The 12,454-nt window shown below is 36.3% G+C and overlaps 1 protein-coding gene across 2 annotated transcripts in view; it reads right to left on the bottom strand.

The window, feature by feature from the left end:
- Positions 1 to 32: 32 nt before the first annotated feature.
- Positions 33 to 12,454, bottom strand: part of NR1H4 (nuclear receptor subfamily 1 group H member 4) — a 36,352-nt gene continuing 23,930 nt past the window's right edge. For both annotated transcript variants that reach the window (XM_053942959.1, XM_053942960.1), the window contains exons 7-10: positions 11,954 to 12,053; positions 10,857 to 11,003; positions 1,963 to 2,076; positions 33 to 892 (exon numbers count right to left, since the gene is read on the bottom strand). In XM_053942959.1, the coding sequence (XP_053798934.1) occupies positions 654 to 892; positions 1,963 to 2,076; positions 10,857 to 11,003; positions 11,954 to 12,053 (600 nt within the window). In that variant the 3' untranslated portion in view covers positions 33 to 653. The remainder of the gene's footprint in view (positions 893 to 1,962; positions 2,077 to 10,856; positions 11,004 to 11,953; positions 12,054 to 12,454) is intronic.

The raw sequence follows: 12,454 nt of genomic DNA, 5'->3' as shown, positions 1-12,454 counted from the left end.
AGCAAAATAACCTGTGACACACTTTCACAAAGTAAAGATACTCTATAATTTTTACTTCGAAATAATAATGCAATTGAAGTTACATGTTATATTATTAAAAGAGTTTTTGTGTGTATGTGGTTTTTCTCCATTACATAATTTTTCATCTTGTGAAGAAATAACATCTTGCACACCTTAACATGAACACGTTTTGGAGTTGAACAACAAATGACTATGACATGAACCATTTCAGCTGGTTTATTACTGTAACCATCTGGAATATATTCTTTGTCAGATGTAAAGAACAAAAAAACGCTGCAATGAAAAAATATCAATGGAAACTTGCATTTCCCCATTTCTTTACAGAGGAACAGTTACTGCAATCAGCTTAATTGCAGCAGGAATTAATTGGATTCCTCTAAAGAGCTGGTGGGCTCTTTCTGGTCAGAGGGTATAAATATAGAAAAAGTTATACTCACGTGTGAGGATCTGATAGCTATACAATATTTTGTGTATAGTGGACAAAATGACTTTTATGAATCCATGGATTCATAATGTTTCTATAAAAATGCAGTAAAGAAAATATAATGCACTGTGGGCACTTTTCTATGAAAATAAGTGCTGTGTGGTCCTTAAAAAGATATTTCTCCTAAAATAAAATAAAGAAGTATCCATCACTGCACATCCCAGATCTCACAGAGAAGAGGTGTGAATTTGTGATCATTCACTCTCCATGACATCAGCATCTCTGCGTGATGATGGTTAAATGTCCGTAATTCTGTGAGACGACCCAGAAGACATGCAAAGTGTTGAGGGTTATCTGGGTGGTGAAGTTTGCAGACTTTTTGTAGAATATCCAGCAGTGGTTCTTGAAGCCTTTCCACAGAATCTCTGCCCTTTATGTATTGTCGATCTAATTATGGTTTTAAAGAGAAGAAGTGATTAGCAAACATACTCTCTGATACATTGCAAATATTTACACCAATAAGTTAATACAAAAATATTCAAATATTTACAATGGCCACTGATGTTCATACCTACAAAGAATATTTATTTTCAAGTTAATATGAAATAAAAAAATGTTTAATTCTGTATTTTTGCATTAGGGTTTTCATGTGAGCTTCCCACTTCTAGCTAGAGAAAATTTTTAACCTTCTTAAAAACTGAAGTGTTTTAACTCTCCAACGTTTCACTGCAGTTCTGTCATACCTCCACAGTCTAGCTCTGCACCAGAATATGTCTTGCAATGCATTTCAAAAACTGAGCAACACCCTATGTTCTTAGAAGTGTAGTACTCCTGGGGAATTTAGCCAGTAGAGAAGAGTGTAAAAGCAGGTCACCAGGGTGAAATCAAACATCTTCATCCTCAGATTAAATTTCTTTTTTACAAAATACTTGTCTCTTTATTTTGTTCATATGGAAACATCTGTTTGGATACTTGGATTGGGAGGAGAAGAGAAGGATGGGATTTTTGGTGTAAAAAAATTTCCTGAGATACACACTGACTCAAAGAATGATGGAAATGCTTCATCTTCCCATCTTTCTTGAAACCTGGTTTGGAAACCTCCCAATAAAGTCTGAATACCTTCATTGCCATAGTCTAAGTTATTCTAAGTTATAGGGTTTCCCAATTTCCCTTTAAAATATGTGGCATTCCACAATGGTCAGTGTTGATGTGCATGTAGCCACATCTGGGGTTTTTTGAAGGAAGAAGCCTGTTTTGCTAAGCAGTGAAGGAATACCCGTAATTTTTAAAAGCATGTTATTTAAGCAGTTTCTTCCTTGTATTCAAAACCAAATGGTGTAACAGGACATTTGGAGTTTGTATTTCTGTCCTTGTTTTCTGGTTTAACAACTGAATATACAGAATGAGCATGCACATTCACTTACTCTATGTAGAATATAAGTTTTTACAAATCTCATGTCTGTTCCTCATGCCTTCTTTCCAGAACCATTAATACTTAATTCTGGATGAGAAGTTACCTGGAGACAGGATAACTATGGCTGTGAGCAGTGCATATTCTTCTTGTGTCATCTTCAGCTCTCCAATGCTTTTATAAAAATTAAACATGGGAGTTATGAATTCATCTGAGATACCTGTGAGGATGAAAAAATAGTTATAGTATGTCTTAATTATTGAAGCACTCTGGTTTACTGCTACACAGCAATTATTTCATATTGACTGCCTTGGTGGCAGAAATCCACTAGAGAAATCATGATGCAAGACAATTACTACACAAGTGCAAGCACATCCTTCTTTTCCAGAGCAAACGACACAGGCAAACACTGGCATTTTCTTTTTGCATGGTTTCAAAGTCTTTCTTTCAAACAATTCATTTTTCTCTGCAGGTTTGTCCATCTGGATCTTCAGGACAAGTCTCATATGTGGTTACCTTGTCTGCTGATAATCCTCTTTGCAAAGCAGACCCTGTGTTCCCTGTCTCTGCATTAGTTATGTGGAAACCTCTCAGGGTATATGGTTTAATTCCAGCCCAACTGTACAACCAACTGCCTTGGGCAGTTGCTTCAGTTGTCTCCATAAAGACACTTAATTACTCCTTTTATGTAGCCTGAAACTTTCGCTAGGTCTAGGATTACCTGTAGTCCAAGATCAACTTGCTTGCAACTACTATTACCTTAAAGTATAAAATAATGTATGATAAAATATAGAGCCAAAAATAGCTAAACTCCAGGCCTGTTTAAGAATAGGATCATGTGATTCTCTCAGCATCAGCAGAAGCCTTTGGGGTTTCCAAACTAAGGCATGCCAATGGGACTTCTTGCTGATTTTGTCATCAGGTCACAATGTTCTTAGTTAGCCTTAAATTACAGACGCACTCCATCCTGCTCTTGGGTGTAAAAGAGAAGTTCTGTGACATCAAAATTATTCCTTTTTTAAATGATATGTGAGTCACTCAGAGCAGACATTAAACTATTGACAGAGGCTGCTTGCAGCTCTGAAGCAGTGTAGACATCCACAAAACAGTGGTTCTGCAGCAAGAACCTTTTGGCCTTCCTTGACTGAAAGGCTGGAAACCTCCTCGGTTCCCATAGATGAGGGCCATAGGATCTCTTGTAGATTTAATCTTAATTTTGAACTGTTATAGGAGAAGTCCTTATAACTTCCTTTGAAAACCACATGAAGAAGTGCAGGTTTGAGTGCTGTGTACAACACCAAGCTGAAGTCCAGGACTAGTGAGGTTTGGAGTGCCTCCAGTAGGCAAAATTCAAACTGAAACTCAGCATGTGGAACTCAAAGAAAGGAAACATGAAGTCACTTGACTCAACTATGAAACAGCCACATTTTTGCTGTGGCAGTGAATTTACTTCAAGCAGTGGAATAGTTATGTGTCCCAGCAATGAAGGAATGGTCTTGTAGGGTGTGGTTTATTTCACGGCTGAGTCATGATTTTAAACACATGACACGAGCAACCTATGTTCAGTTCAGATTACAAGCCACAAATCTTGTTTCCTTGATGAGTTCAATACTTCTAAGTCAATTAAAGGGATATATATGATGTGGGTCAGCTCATCCTGTAGAAGTTAGTAACACAGCTGACCCTTCTTACAGAGCAAACAATAGTCATAGCATCTAATGTGCTGCAAGGCTTATGTTGTTAGTCATCAGCATTAACTCCTTAAAATTTTAAATACCTGTTATTGCTAACTTTTGGGGAACCACCTGTCTCCCTCTTGGGTGGTTTTAAATGCCAAGGTTCCTTATAACATATAAGTAGCACATATATATGGAACACGAAAATCTTAAAGTTTGCATGAAAGTAGAAAAAAAAAGAAGTGAAAAGCTTCTGAAGAGCAAATGAGCAGAGCAAATGAATTCCTTTCATGGAAATGAGTGGCTCAGCAACAACATGAGAAAAGTCTAAGACAAACTTGATATTTTTAGAAGTCTCTGTGCAAGGTATTGTGCTGCTGGGCACAATCATCTTGACAGGAAACAAGAAATGGTAGGAAGTGGGCTGTGACTGACTCCGATCATTTGTTTCTCATATTCCTAATTTGAAGTTTTTTTCTCTTTTTTCTTTCAAAAGTCAGGTTAGCTTTCAGCTGGATCAATTTATTGCTTTTGGTGACCCCAAACTCCTCAAATCCTATTGTCTATATAGCAGAAGTAGGATGAAAATGGTGCTGGCAAACAGGATATGGAAAAGCTAGTGAGGACCTAAATTCAGGTCCTCACTGCTTCAAACAATGCCTAAGCATGTAGTGAAACAATCCCTGCCAAGAGAGCTTCTAAGCGAATGTTAAGAATGGAAGGGTGAAGCAAAAAATGAATATAGATGTGAAAGCAAATGAAATTACTGCAGAGAACTCTGCATTAGTGTACTGCAAACAAAGAAATAAAACAAAACCATAGAGATGAAAGGGAATTATAAAGGGATGTTTGAGCAATGCAAGTGATTTACCACTTTTCCTAGGGAGAACAGAACTTCAAAATCTTTAAACTGATATATGTCATGAGACAATTATGAAAAAAAGCAGTGAAAAATGAGCAATTTTGGAGCTAGGATAATGGAATATTTTCTCTTAGCAGTTTTGCTGTCTTCCCACCTATGCTGGAGTTTCCCTGCTATTACTTCATCTTCCTGCATGCACGTTACACAAATTGCTTTTCCGTCACAAGAGGGGGCTGTTTTCTAATGTGATTGTAAACGCTTCGGTTTGGATTTAATAAACTCCAACAGAAAGAAAAAGAAAGAAAAAAAAAAAAAAACCAACAACAAAAAAAACCAACAAAACAAAAAAAAAAAACAAAACTAAAAACAAAAACAAAACCAAAAAAACAACTAGGAAAACACAGGAAACAGATGTTTATAAATCTTTTTTTTTTTTTTTAACTAGCTACTGGATGAGATGTTGTTGCCACTTCAATTCAGATTATCAGAACAAGAATTAAAAGTGATTTGGTGCTTGTAACTGGAAAGGCTAGAGAAGAAATGAGTTACATGATTTTCCCAATGTCATTACTACAAGTTATAGCTCAAAAGTGAAAAAAACCCCAAATAGATGAAATTCTATTTCAGGCCTCATTGAGAACAGGAACGTTAGTTCTGCCTAGCCTTCTATATTCAGATCAGATGACAGCCCTGCACAGTGCTGTGCTGAGCTGTGCAGGCAGAGCTTCCTGGTCACTGCTAATAGTGCCTCCTTCCTAACTCTCTTCAACAAGGTTTCAAAAATGTTGTTTCATGCAGCATTATGGCAGTAAGAACATGCTTTTCTTTATGTGATTGGGCATCTTTCTGTGTTATATAGATTCCTACCTAACCCAACTCAGCCACCTGCAGAAGGTGCTGCAGATCATTTGATTATTTTGTTGTGTTCATGCATGTCTGGCTGTAAACCCAAGAGTGGTCACTGGGAAATACAAGCTTTACTGAGAGCAGCTTTGCAGCATCAAACCAGAGCAGATTCAAACCCATGAATATTACTCATTCAACATCCCTTACTTGCACAAGTTCATCCATCCCCATCTGTAGGTCAAGGCACAGTATTACTTTAGACCTTGTCTTTTTTAGAGTTTTGTTGCTATGATTGCTCTTTAAAGGTAAGATGACTGATACCTGGTATCATAAGGTTTGCAGTTTCAGGTCATGAATAATTATCTGTTTAACATAATCCTGGAATACGTGTATTTACTGTGATATCGAGTCAGTATTGCCAACTTTTTGAGACAGCATTCTTTCTTCTATTTTGGCTGTTTTGCAAAACTGAATAATTAATCTATTGCAAGAAGAAATCTTGAGAGTAAATGCTAATTAACAGTAACTAACACTGTGTTATTAATATAGATAGAGATCATTTTTCCTTGATAAACATTGAGGTGTTAGTGAATATTAAACTAAGGGTATATTAGTAGCTGCTTTATGCAAATAAAATATTCCAATTACTCACAAACTTACATTTTATCTTTGTTTTTCATTTTTACCAGAATTGTTTTCATGCTGCTTATTAGCTCTCCCTTCTGAGCTATTCAAATGCATAAATGGCACTTTAAACACTGACCAAATTAACCCCTGAATGCTGAGTGCCAAATCAGGGGAAAATCTAGCCAGGAGAGAAGACACACCAGAGCATGGGCACATTCTTTTCTGTCTGCTATTATCTTGTAGGGGTTAAATGACCAACTTAAATGAGACTTAGCATGTGTTGAGCAGAACTCACAACCAAGTACCAAACCCCCATCTTCTTTCAAGCAATCCATAGGACCTCTGTTAAGCCATAATTGCAAGCAAAGAAACCTTAGTTTAAATAAAAAAAAAACAAACAAACAAACAACAAACCAAGCCTGTAAGGAGGGTGCAAATGACCTTTCCACATACCCTCCTTTAGCAGTGGCCTGAGTGCCTGCAGTCAGAAGAGAGAAATGTGGTCTGGCACATAGTAGCAGCACCTGCACTGCCTTGAGCTAATCTTCATAGGCAGAGTCTAAAAACATTTTTGGCCTGAAGAAGCACACTTATGCAGAAGAAAAGAGATTGGGTTCCTGACATCTGTTCTTGCTTTCATGGGTATAGATCTATTCTGTACATATAATTTAAATAAATTTAGCAACTTTATTTGTACTTCAGATACCTAGCATTGGATGACTCGGTGTGGTAGATTGTGCAGGAAAGGTGTGTAAACAGGAAAGTTCTTTCCTATATTTTGCAATTTAGAGTGGTCTACATTTCTAAATGTTTTGGGCAGCGTGCCAATTTTGCCTTGAGTCACAGGATGATGTGCTTCCTTCCACGAGGATGCACATGACCATTTGGAGGTTAGACACTTTGGACACATCAGTGAAGATCATTTTGTTTCTCTGCACAAACCCCAGCACAAGGGGGGTTTGAAGCACCACCCTTGCTCAGTACTAATAACCAAATTATAAAAGACAAGGGTAATGGAAGTTATTAGATATCCATGTTCCAATACCAAACTTTGCTTTTGGTTGCAGGAGCCTCTTATCCAAAGCAGTGGGAACTTTGTATCCCACATTCAATGGCAAAAGGTGGCCTCTTGCCAATGCTTTGAACATGTGGTTTTTCCTTTTTTTACTTGGATCTGAATGGACTTCAGCACCTGTAACCCATCCAGGATGACAACAGTATGTTTCACAATGTCAGAGGTCCTGCTGCCAACTTAAAAGTTGGGTCCAGATTCTTCCCTTTCCGTCAATATCAGTATTTATTTCCCAATACTCAAATTCCTAGAACTGCTTTGTAGAGTAAAATGACAAAATAAAAATCTCTGTCTTTTCATGACTACTGAAACCTGGTATCTTTAGCAAAACAAACTAGAAATCCTCACAGAGAAAAGTTTCTGTATCTCAGCTCTGTACTGCTCAATAATGGGGAGAATTTGCTTTCAAAATAACAGAAAAACACCAAGCATTAAATTACTAGAATGTCAGCCTTTCACAAAATGAGTCAATCACAATATACTATATGCAGAGTGAAACATCAAATGAGTAAATGGCACCAAATCTCAGTAACATTAAATTTTAAAAGTCTGTATTTCTCATTAAGTCTCAATATTAGGGTGTGTAGGAGAGGATTTTAGTCACAGGAGCACCTAATGCAAGAATTTTCATAATGGCTTATGGAGAAAGACCATCAGGGCTCAAACAAAGGCAGTCTCTGAGATGCAGCAGGACTTGAGCAATATGCACAAGCTGAGAAATAAAAATATGCCTCATCAGCATGAGAATGAAAATGAATGCTGATAATGCTCAAAGGTCATCACCACCAGATCTCTGACTTCTTTATCAGGAAAAAAAACCCCAAACATTTCATACAATCAGGCCAGAGAAGACATAAATATTAATAGATGAGAGCAGCTTCTAAGTGGACATGGTGGCAGGTGACAGAATATGGACAGCTTGTGACTTTTAGGCAGAACCACCACCACCCTCCCTGATTTTATGGATACAGGCATCAAAGCTTGACAATAGAACTTCTGTGACATTCAGATATTAGTCTGTACCTAAAAATATACAGACAGAAATTCTGACTAACAGCAATAATTTGTGGCTGCTGGCATGACAATGTTTAGGACCTCACTAGGAGCCATAAATAATCCTGATGCTGTTTTTTCATTTGTTACCTATAAACTTGGTTTTTAAACTCCCACTCAGCCATCAGCTAATTTCTTCTGAGGCTCTCTGTTGTCTTTGTATGTTTCAGTTTGCTGCATTTAGCCTTTTTTGTTTCTGTGTTTATTTGTTTGTTTGCCAGTGAGGCATATGGAAAAAGAGGGGTTTAATATCTTCTGGCCATTCTTATCTCTTGGACCAGTCTACAGCAGGATAATGGACAGCTGCAGCTTTTAGAAGCATTTGTCCTTACTGGTTAAGACTGGAAAAGATTGTTTACATTTCTACGCTGATGTCACATTTGGTACAGGCTACTGTGAAACCTAGAGCCTGGTGTTGAGTCCTATGACATTCAGGGGTGTGAACTGCATAGTATTTAATATTTTTAATATTGAATATTTCTAATTTTTTTTACTATGATTTATATTACATATTATGGAAATAACATTGAAAGTTCTATGTGTAAACAATGATAACAGAAGAATTTGGATGCTTTTCTTTCATTTTGTTTAAACTTTGACACATTAAAATAAGGAGGATTTAAACCACAAAAATAAGCTGTTTCTGTAGCAGATATTTTAAAACTATTTCAAAGTTTCATTTATTTAAAAGTTAGATAGATCCAGTAGAAGTAATTAAACTAGAAATGCAAAGATTTACAACCTGCTTTTTTAATTGTCACAGCCCCATTAAATGCAGCAAAGGAAAATCTTTTAAAGTAGGTTTGAATATGCACTAAGTAGAGAAATAGCATATATAAGAAAAGTTATTTTATTCTGGCTATTAATAGAAGGAAAAAATGCAGTCAGCAGCAGTAAGCTGAATAATACATTATCCTCTTGTAATACACAGAGGGGGAAGTTGTAACATCAGAATTTCCTCTTATGTCTTCAACTTGATCCTGGCTTGAGGGAAGATGTTTTAGAAAGCTTCTTCCAAGAGCAAGAAGATACATTTGTATTTATACAGGTTTAAAAAGCTATTGTGTTTCATTTCTTGGGAACTATTCAGCCTGGGTTTTTGGTCTAAGAATTTGCTTTTAATTTACCCTGGAGTTTTTTTCCCCACAGGAAAAAAAAAAGAATTGCAGGAAACATACTATATTTGTTACTTGTCTTGAAATTTCGACACAAATTTCTTCTAAATTGTTCAACACAAAATGTTTTTGGTTTTTTTTTTTTTAAATCTGCAACATGACAGGTAAATAATACTAAGGCAGGATACAATGTAATATTCCAGCCAGTTGTATTATCATGAAGTCAAGCACAAACTTGCAAAATATAATATTGCATCTCATCTGTATTCAATAGTTGCAGAGAATTAACAGAATATTTAAAACTTATTACTAAGGAAAATTATTGGTATGACATAAAGGCTTATGCAATGTTCTGGATTAATGTATTTCTTGCTTTTGGTGTTTTGTTTTTAATGAACAGTTGATACCCTGAACAAAGAAGCTTCGTACTCATTGTACAGATTAGAGAAGCTTTCAGTAATCATGTTGCCATATGAATTCATTTCTCCAAAACCTATTTCTATCAAAAATGTGGCTTATAATCCAGTAAAAAAATTGCTTAATGAAGACATTTGGATATGTGACAACTCATTACAGTTTCCAGGAAGAATATCTGGTGTTCTTGGTGTATCTGGTGTTCTCTGCCTGCAGAACCTGGACCGGAAGCAATTCATATCACTCTGGAAGACATTATTTCCAGTCTATCAAATAGTACCCTCTTCTAATCAATCAAAATGAAAGAAATATATAAAACTACTAATTATAAATGAGTGTGCTAAGCCAAAATAAATACATATGCTCATAGTGAATTATTCTCAAGTTTTCTGATTCATTTTCAGTTAATAAAATATGTAAGTATTGGCTTAATTTTGCTTACATTAGTAGTATTTTCTGAACTGAGTTCAAGCTCATTTCCATGACAAATTTTGAGGTTACATGTTCTTCTGTCTCCTCTCCTTCTGATCCTTAAAAATGAAAATCAGAAGGCTGAATCTATAGACTGACTCTCTTATTCAGAATTGTTGATCCATTTGAATATTCATTGATAGGTATCTGAGGGTTGGATAAAACTTGCTGGTTAATACAGAAAAAGGCAAAACATTCAGTATTGCATTGGTGGAGCATAAAGAATGCATAATAATCTACAACACAACTTCACCTGCTCTAAGGAACAAATAATATCTAGCCCCATTTGGCTTTTCATAATTATTTCAATTTATGTCCAGAACCAGAGGAATTCATCAGAATCACTGAACTTTCAATGGACCTTAAGAAGCAGAAAAACACTGAGAACATGCTGTATTTATAATCTTTCTACGCACCATGTTCAGTGCAATTCAATTTTACCACAACAACCCCAAGAATACGTGCTTGCCTTCAGTCATCTTCAGTAACATCCTAGAATCCTTTTTTCTTTTTTTCTTATAGGGATTGTCTAAAATCATAATTACCAATTATGAAAGCATAATTACCAATTCTTTAAGTGAACAATTTGAAATGGTAATAGTTCTTCTTCATCATTTTTTCATACTTATCACTGGAGACATGCACCAGGTTTATTTGATGTAGCATTATTCATAATAGTTGCAATGTACTTTATACTAAGGTAAAGAATCCTTTTCCTTATGAACTTTAGACTCAAGGCTCAGTTAGATTTGTTCTAGTTAATGTAAAGAACATTCAGATAAATCTATCTCAATGCTACTAAACAATCTGACACAGAAGTGGAATGGTCTGGTTTGGTTTTGCCCCATTGAACAAGATACCTACCACTATTGCGAATCCTTTCTTCTAGAAGGACAGTGTGTCCTGTAGGAAGTTTCCTGCTGAAGATCTCAGCTGAACGGAGGAACATGGCTTCTACTGCTGAGCCCTTCAGCAAAGCAATCTGGTCTTCATGATCAAGGGTTTGGAAGCCTAAGGCCACATTAGAGAGAAATCAGGCAGCAAAAGAAACAGTTCCCACTTTTTCTGTCCTGAAATTCCTGCGTGTGAGGTGCCACACACCTGCATAACCTCGATACTGGTGTCAGTAGGGTTGCTAAGTGCTGCAGACATTCAAACCTGGACGTCAGGACATGACACTGATTTGAACCTTCCCAAAGTTTATGAGGATTACACACATATTTCGGTGTTCATGGTATTTTAGAGGATAAGCAAAGTGTGATGATGCATAACCAATAGTGAGAATTTTGTCTAACCTGATGCTGCTCCATAATATCTTCTGTCATGTTTCCACCAGAGCTTTCTACACTCCTTTCCCACTGCCATGCTTCTTTCAGTGTTACAATGCACCTTCCTTAGTTAAAGGGGATCTCTACCATATGCCCAGTGTTCAGTCTTGAGGTAACACAAACTTGAGAATTAAAAAAATGCTAATAAACTCAGATTTTCAGCACTTATCCATAACACACAATGCAAGGACCATAAATATTGGTGCCACCAACTAGAGAAAGTTCTTGTGTGGGACTCACAATTCAGTGAATGTCATAACCTAGAGGCATTGCTAGAAAGGCAGCAAAGGGAATCAAATAGAGTCTAGCAAGTCTTAGTGGTAATTTAGAGGCAGACTATTTGGCACTGCAGCAATATATAAAAAATAAAATCTCTCTACAGACACAATCCCTTCTCTGAGCATTTTGTCAATAGCTAAAGGGTGCCACACCTTGGAGTAGCAGAGTTTGGATTGTTCAGTCTACTATTCTTCTGAGCACAAAGCACTTTTCTTTATACAGTATCTAAACAGTCTGTAGAAGGATCAGGCATTTTTAAATAGTCTTTAAAATATACACAAAGCTTTCCAAAAGGCAACAGAAAGGCATGTAAGCATTGCAATAACAAAATTTTCTCCAACATGCTGGATATACCTGGTAGTTTTTTAGTGAATTCCACAAGAACCTGCACATGACTGGTTGCCATTTCTGTTAAAATCAGAAAATTTCCTTCAGCACTGAATTCCTCGTTCAGCTGTTAAAAATCAAACCAAACAAAATCTATTAATTTTCACTGACATTTCGTATTTAAGAGCATAAAATACATGAATTAGACCGGACCAGGCAAGATTTCTGCCAAACACTGTAATTTCTCTCCAGTGTTGTAAAAACCAAGTATTTTGGAAGGCAACATAAGAAGTAGACAGTATTTTATACTCTAGAAAATATTTTCGAGATTCCAGGCTGGTGTCTTTACTGAAAGGAAGCTTGACAGCAAGTCAAACTCAAATCAATGCCTACACTGACAATGGAAAAAACAAAGCTCCAACCGGCTAAGGTTAGATTTGATTATAAAAGTCTTATTCTAGAGTTGAAAGATTTTTCTTAATATTTAAGTTTTATAAAGATGTGGTCTAATTGTTGACTGAATGGGAG

The sequence above is a fragment of the Vidua chalybeata genome, chromosome 5, assembly GCF_026979565.1.
Source record: "Vidua chalybeata isolate OUT-0048 chromosome 5, bVidCha1 merged haplotype, whole genome shotgun sequence".
Classification (NCBI taxonomy): Eukaryota; Metazoa; Chordata; class Aves; order Passeriformes; family Viduidae; genus Vidua; species Vidua chalybeata.
This window is presented reverse-complemented; position numbering and strand designations above follow the sequence as displayed.